The sequence below is a fragment of the Fulmarus glacialis genome, unplaced genomic scaffold (genome assembly GCF_000690835.1).
Source record: "Fulmarus glacialis isolate BGI_N327 unplaced genomic scaffold, ASM69083v1 scaffold37054, whole genome shotgun sequence".
Lineage (NCBI taxonomy): Eukaryota > Metazoa > Chordata > Aves > Procellariiformes > Procellariidae > Fulmarus > Fulmarus glacialis.
In genome coordinates this window covers 54,765-60,764 of record NW_009209361.1, presented here as the reverse complement: position 1 = coordinate 60,764, position 6,000 = coordinate 54,765, and the positions used below count along the sequence as shown (strand labels likewise).

The following is a 6,000-nucleotide window of genomic DNA, read 5'->3' as shown; positions in this document are numbered from 1 at the left end:
TGTAATCCCTGGGAGCTGGGAAGGTTTCTCTGGATCTGCAGCTCTCCTGCACTTCATTTATGTTTCTGTGAGGGGATGATACCTTCTCAGTTTGCACCACCAGAAAGCATTTTGAATCAGGGTATGTGGAAAGACCTTGAATCTCACACAGAGCCACTTGGGTCTCTCTTGGGTGGAAGGATGCTTGACGTAGGAGGTCAGGAGTTCAGTTTACATCTAAACCAAATTCAAACTGCATCAAATCTGACACATTTGTTATTTCCAGGAATATTCTGGAGCAGGAAGGAGGCCCAAATGAGTCACTCGAGCCATAGTCTAGTGCTGACGATGAAGTACGGCCCCAATATACTGTGGATCTGGATACGTATGCCCCTCCCAGTCCTGCGTCTGACACTGGAGCCAAGTCTCTGCTTGGGCAATGCATACTCGTGCATGTCGTGACAGTCCCCCATACGCCTCATCCTTCACGGGATAAGCCTGGTGCTTCCGTGAGTTAAGGACTAACAGAAGGAAATGCGTAAGCAGAGTCACCAATACTGCCTTTCCCGCACAGCTCTGAGCACAGCAGTGCACTATTGGATCCTGCACCAGAATGGAGACCCTCGGGAGCGGACGGCTGTCGCACAGGCTTATGCTATGCTGTGCCTTTTGGGGACTCTGCCTGGCTTCTCCAGACTACGATGGTGAGTGTGTATCTTTCGGTGAAAAAGTGCTGCTTCCTAAAGTACTGGATACTTGGTACCTTCATAAGATCCCTGAAAACTCATTTTTTAAAGCTATCACACGGGAGCACGCTCTAATTGAGCTTTGTGCATACTCTAGTTGAAGCAGGAGGTGATAGGAGGTGATACAGAAGAGAAAGAAACTGGGGTGGAAGAAACTACAAAGAGAAAGAAAAATTAGAGGAAAAATAAAACAGAGAGCACTTGAAACCAAAATCTTTAGCTAAAAGTTAAGACTTTCACAGCCATGATTTTACCCTGGAGTGGCCCCAGATCTCAGGATTCTTTTGAAAGCTGGGCAGAGGAATTGCTCTCTGGATTCCCAGGCCTGCTGATAGTCGTACAACATTGCAATTATTTGTGAACTGTGGGAAACCACACAACAGAGGAATCATGTAAATTTTCAGTAAGGTTGCTGATAGTTACTCTTGCACACCTAATTCTGTTAGCCAGCTTTTTCTGCCCATCACTCAACAGCATTTTACAGAATACTCCCACTCCTGGGGACCCCAACATAAAGTGCAAACCTTAGCGTTTGACGTGTTACATACGTAGCCTGCTCTGCAAAGTACAAGGGTAACTGCATGAACAGCAAGTAACAGACTGTGTTGTTTATCTGACAGATTACTCTCAGAACGGCACCAATGAGCAGGTAACGACACCAGAGATCGCACCGTGTCCCCGAGCCATCCCTGGGGAAAAGGCAACCATAAACAACATCACGTACCTGTTGATCCACGAGGCCACACGTGCTCAGCTGGACAGCGTGGTCACGGTGCGGCTCATCCCCTGCCTCTACACCCTCGTCTTCCTGGTGGGGCTGCCTTCAAACGGGCTGGCCCTGGGGGTCCTGGCTACCAGGGCTGAGAAGCTGACCTCCACTGTCTTTCTGATGAACTTGGCTGCAGCAGATCTGCTGCTCATCTTGGTGCTGCCCTTCAAGATTTTCTACTATTTCCTGGGGAACAACTGGCCCTTTGGGGAAGGCCTGTGCCGGCTCACCACAGCTTTCTTCTATGGGAACATGTACTGCTCAGTGCTGCTGCTCACATGCATCAGCGTCGACCGGTATCTGGCTGTGGTGCATCCTTTCTTTTCACGTTCTTTCCGCACCCCTGCCTTTGCTGCCTGCACCTGCACTGCCATCTGGCTCTGTGCTGCCGTCCTCACCTTGCCCCTGACCCTGCAGCAGCAGTCGTATCCCCTGTATGGAGCAGATGTCACTCTCTGCCACGATGTTCTCCCCAGGCACGAGGATGATGGGTATTACTTCTACTACTTCATCTGCCTGATCACCTGTGCTTTCCTCGCTCCTCTGGTGGTGATGCTGTTCAGCTACTGCTCAGTACTGCGAGCTCTCCTGGACAGCGGGAAGCGGTACTCCTACTCTATGAAGCTCACAGCTCTTGTGCTGTTCACGCTTGTGGCCTTCTACACACCCAGCAACGTTCTCCTCCTTGTTCATTACTCCAGCTATAATTCCAAGCTGCATGGCAACCTGTATATCAGCTACATGGTGAGCCTGGCCATCAGTACCTTTAACAGCTGCGCTGATCCCTTTGTCTACTACTACGTTTCTGAAGACTTCCGGGATAAGGTGAGAATGAGATTCTTCAGTCACAGAAAACAAAATACCACATCCCTAAAAACCTCCAAGGAAACACTGCCTCAGAAAAGTTCCAAAGATTCACTGGTGTAAGCCTCCATCCCAGCTCCCTGCTCCCAAGGTACTCACAACATACATTGGGGATGAGATGAAGACAACACTGTTTCATCCAGAGCAGCAAGCGGTATTTCCCAGCAGACAAGTCCTTTCTCCTGTCTGCATAGCTAAAACTGGATAAACCTGGACCACAGGATTCCTTGAGAGGTGTGGAGCCCAGACAAGATGCGGAGAGCTGAACGTGTATAGATCTGTTACTGGGACACCGCATGCAACTTTTCATCTGGTCACATATTGCCGGGGATGCTCTTGCCAATATACCTAGGTCTGGTTTTCCTAATGCGTCTCGCAGACTGATTGCTATTTGTGTCCTACTTCTTTTTCTGCTACCGACTTGCTTGCTGTCCTTGAACACATATTCCCTTCACCTAAAACTGAAAAAGAACAGGCACTTGCAAAACCAAATTTCTAAACATTTCAAAAGTACTAGGAGGTACCTATGTGAAAGGTACTCTCCTGAACTAAAATATTCTGTCAAAAGAATGTAGAGCACTGGCTTTTCTAGCAAACACATTCTTGGCTTGATTAGTAAGCAACACCATAGTAATGTCAGCACATTGTTGGTAACAAGTGTAAAAATCCCATTCACTAATCCCTATTTTTGCAAATGACCCTAGGCATCCATAATTTTTGGGAGGCAAAGACTGTATTAATGGATTTTTAAAAAAAACTATTATGTCTCTTGAAGGGAAATATTAAAAAGAAGGAATTGATAAAACCCTCGCTCTAGAACTCCACCCTTCTTTTGTGTAATGTCACACACAATCAAGAGCTGTCTCTTATGAAACAGGTGACCAAGCTTGTTGCTTATTGGAACCTGTTGCAAATTTGACAAAATGCAGCCAGCTCATCTCTCAGACACAACTAGGGCATATCCAAGTAAGCAGCAAGGTAGAAAATGAGTAGTAAACCTCCTTAATGTTCCTGAATTCTTTAATTTTACTGGTACAGACAAGACGTCTGTCCTCACCATAACCTATGATCAAACAAACTTACAGCCTACAGTGTGAATAAGAAGAGGCAGACAAGATTGTCTTAAAATCCGTTTTTAATAAAATATTTATCAGAATCTAAAACAAATGCTTTTCTGGACTCAGACTTGCTACGATTTGTGTAAACAAAACAAAAATGGTCATAGAACTGTTTGCGTGTACGTGTATGTGCAGGGGCGAAATGCAGGTGAAAAACTAGACCCTACCTCCCAGAGGTGCAGTACTGCACGTGCAGAGGATGTACCAGCTACTGAACATAGGCCTGGTGTAGCCAGGGCTATTGCCACTCAGTCAAAAATAGCAAGTACTAAAAAAAAAACCAAAACCAACCCCAAAACCCAAACTGAGCTGAGGTTTTCTAAATAGATGATCTATTCACAATAATAACCAGGTTATTGTGCATTAAATGTCAACAGTCAACATCAGCAAAGCAAGTGCTGTTGTTTCAATGATGTTCTTCAAGCATTCTTCTGGTATTTGTTTTCTACTGGAAAGAGGCAAGACCAAAACACTTGGACAAGAAAGAACAAGGGAACTATTGCTTTAAAATAAATACCATGGTAATGATTACTCTGCATAATGTACAGTTACAAATATATAAATATTAATTTCATTGAAAGGATTGCAAGCTAAAATCACTGATAACTAGCACTGCTGCAGCTATTCAGTAATGTAACTTGATGCAAGTAGGAATGTCTGTGTCTTACAAACCCACTGGCACTTTTCTCCTTTTGCAATGAGGGACCACCAGAGAAAGGAAAGGAGAAGCATCTCTCTGACAGAGGCAGGCAAATGTCTCTAAGCCAGAAACAATTCAAAGCCCAAAGCAGCAGCAGGTCTGCTGTCCTTGCTGGCTTTCCACCACCGAGTTGGTCTCTTCCTTGGTGAAAAAAAATCAATCCCTTCTCTCCAAACTATGATTGGCTGGTCTTCACAAAGCTGGAGGCTGAGTTTTCAGTGCTGAGATGTCCTTGTGTTCTCAGGGACAGGAGTGTGACTGATAAGCTTCAGAGTCAGAACTGGGCCAAAGCTTTTGAATAACATTGAGTCTGATAAGGCTATGCTGTGTCCAGTGGATCTCATGGACCTAGTCCTAAAGAGTTTCTGTATTCCAAGTAGGATTTTGAAGAATGGAGGAAAAATAGTCCAGGAAATTTTTTTTCCTAGATAAGAATTAACGATGATTACAAGAAATATGAACAACAAATCTGGGACAGGGGAAAGCTATGGAAAGAGGGACCGTCAGCTGGGATGGAGAAGAGGGTAGAGACCTGCTCCTTTGCTCCTGTAATAGGGGAGAAAAGGCAACCACAACTGTGTAATTGCAGGTTCCTTTTTCAATTCCCTAAATAAAATGACCTTTTTTTTAACTAGAAAGGAGCTAGTTTGGTGTGGCAAGACTGGGGGGAGGTAGAGGCTGCCAAGAGCAGATGGTCTAGTGATTTCCCTGAAAGTGCCAAAGCTCTGAAGAAGCACTCAAGGTGAATTCAGGCTCCAGGATCCAGAAACCCTGGCACTTACCTCACACACACTATCCTGTTCTAACTGTCTCTGTTTAAGGGCGCTAAGGCTGCTCTGCCTTTGCCGTCTGAGGGTCCAGGTCTCTCTGGCTTTACTTCTAGTTGTAAAACAGAAGCAAGGCTCCTCTGCTTCAAGCAGATGAGTGCACTGGCACACAGAGACCCCACAGAACAAGGCCATGATTGATGGGCTGGTACCACCCGGAGGAATTATTTAGCTGGCAGCAATGGGGAGATGTCTGCATCTTGAATTAATACATTACATGTACTAGAGCCTGAGGAAAGTGAAGAAAGTCAGGTTTAATACTTGGTTGAAACACCCTACCTTCATCTCCTTGTCCCCAGTGGTGATGCTCTCTGACTGCCCAAGGATCTATGAGAGGACCAAGCAATATAAAATGACTTCAAATATCTATCTAAAAGCATACAATGGATGAGACAAGGAAACTAAAGCCAGAAAGGAACAGGGGATAGGAGGCTAAAGAATCCAGAACAGGTCCTATCTTCTGTGGGAAGCTAGTCACACAGATTCAAAGCATTAAACAGCTGAGGCTGGAACCAGCAAACAGCAGGGTTTGTATTGTGCAGCTTTGATATTTAGGGGGAAAAAAAAAAAAAAACACCAAAAAACTCTTGTTGCAGCTCACACTAGGTCTGTTATTTACCCAGGGGATAAATATTGACTCAGTCCTGTGTGTGTACACAATAGCCAGTGTCTGCCAGGCCAGTCACCTACAGGAGATGGAATTTAGTTTAAAGGCATTTATTTACCTGCCAGACAGGAATGCAGCCGCCAGTGCTTCTGCTGTGCTGTGCGGACACAGTGAGGACACGGTCTGTTCATGCACACTGAAGAGACGTGGCAAAAACCTCTGCTGAGAAGCAGTGGGTACATATGGGCAGCAGCCACGTCAAGATCCTGTGAGAAGAGCTCAGAGCACCAATGAAGGAAGGCTTGGAAACTTGCCAACAAAACAGTTCTGAAATTTCTGGGAACTTCAAGACCCAGACCTTCATCATATCAACTACATTGTGCAAATATC

General features: G+C 45.4%; 1 protein-coding gene across 1 annotated transcript; it reads left to right on the top strand.

Annotated features, from left to right (window-relative positions):
* Window positions 1-592: 592 nt before the first annotated feature.
* F2RL3 (coagulation factor II (thrombin) receptor-like 3) lies at window positions 593-2,421 on the top strand. The gene is made up of 2 exons (XM_009576803.1): window positions 593-683; window positions 1,346-2,421. Exons 1-2 carry the CDS (start codon window positions 593-595, stop codon window positions 2,419-2,421), a joined length of 1,167 nt encoding a protein of 388 aa, XP_009575098.1.
* The last annotated feature ends 3,579 nt before the right edge of the window (window positions 2,422-6,000 follow it).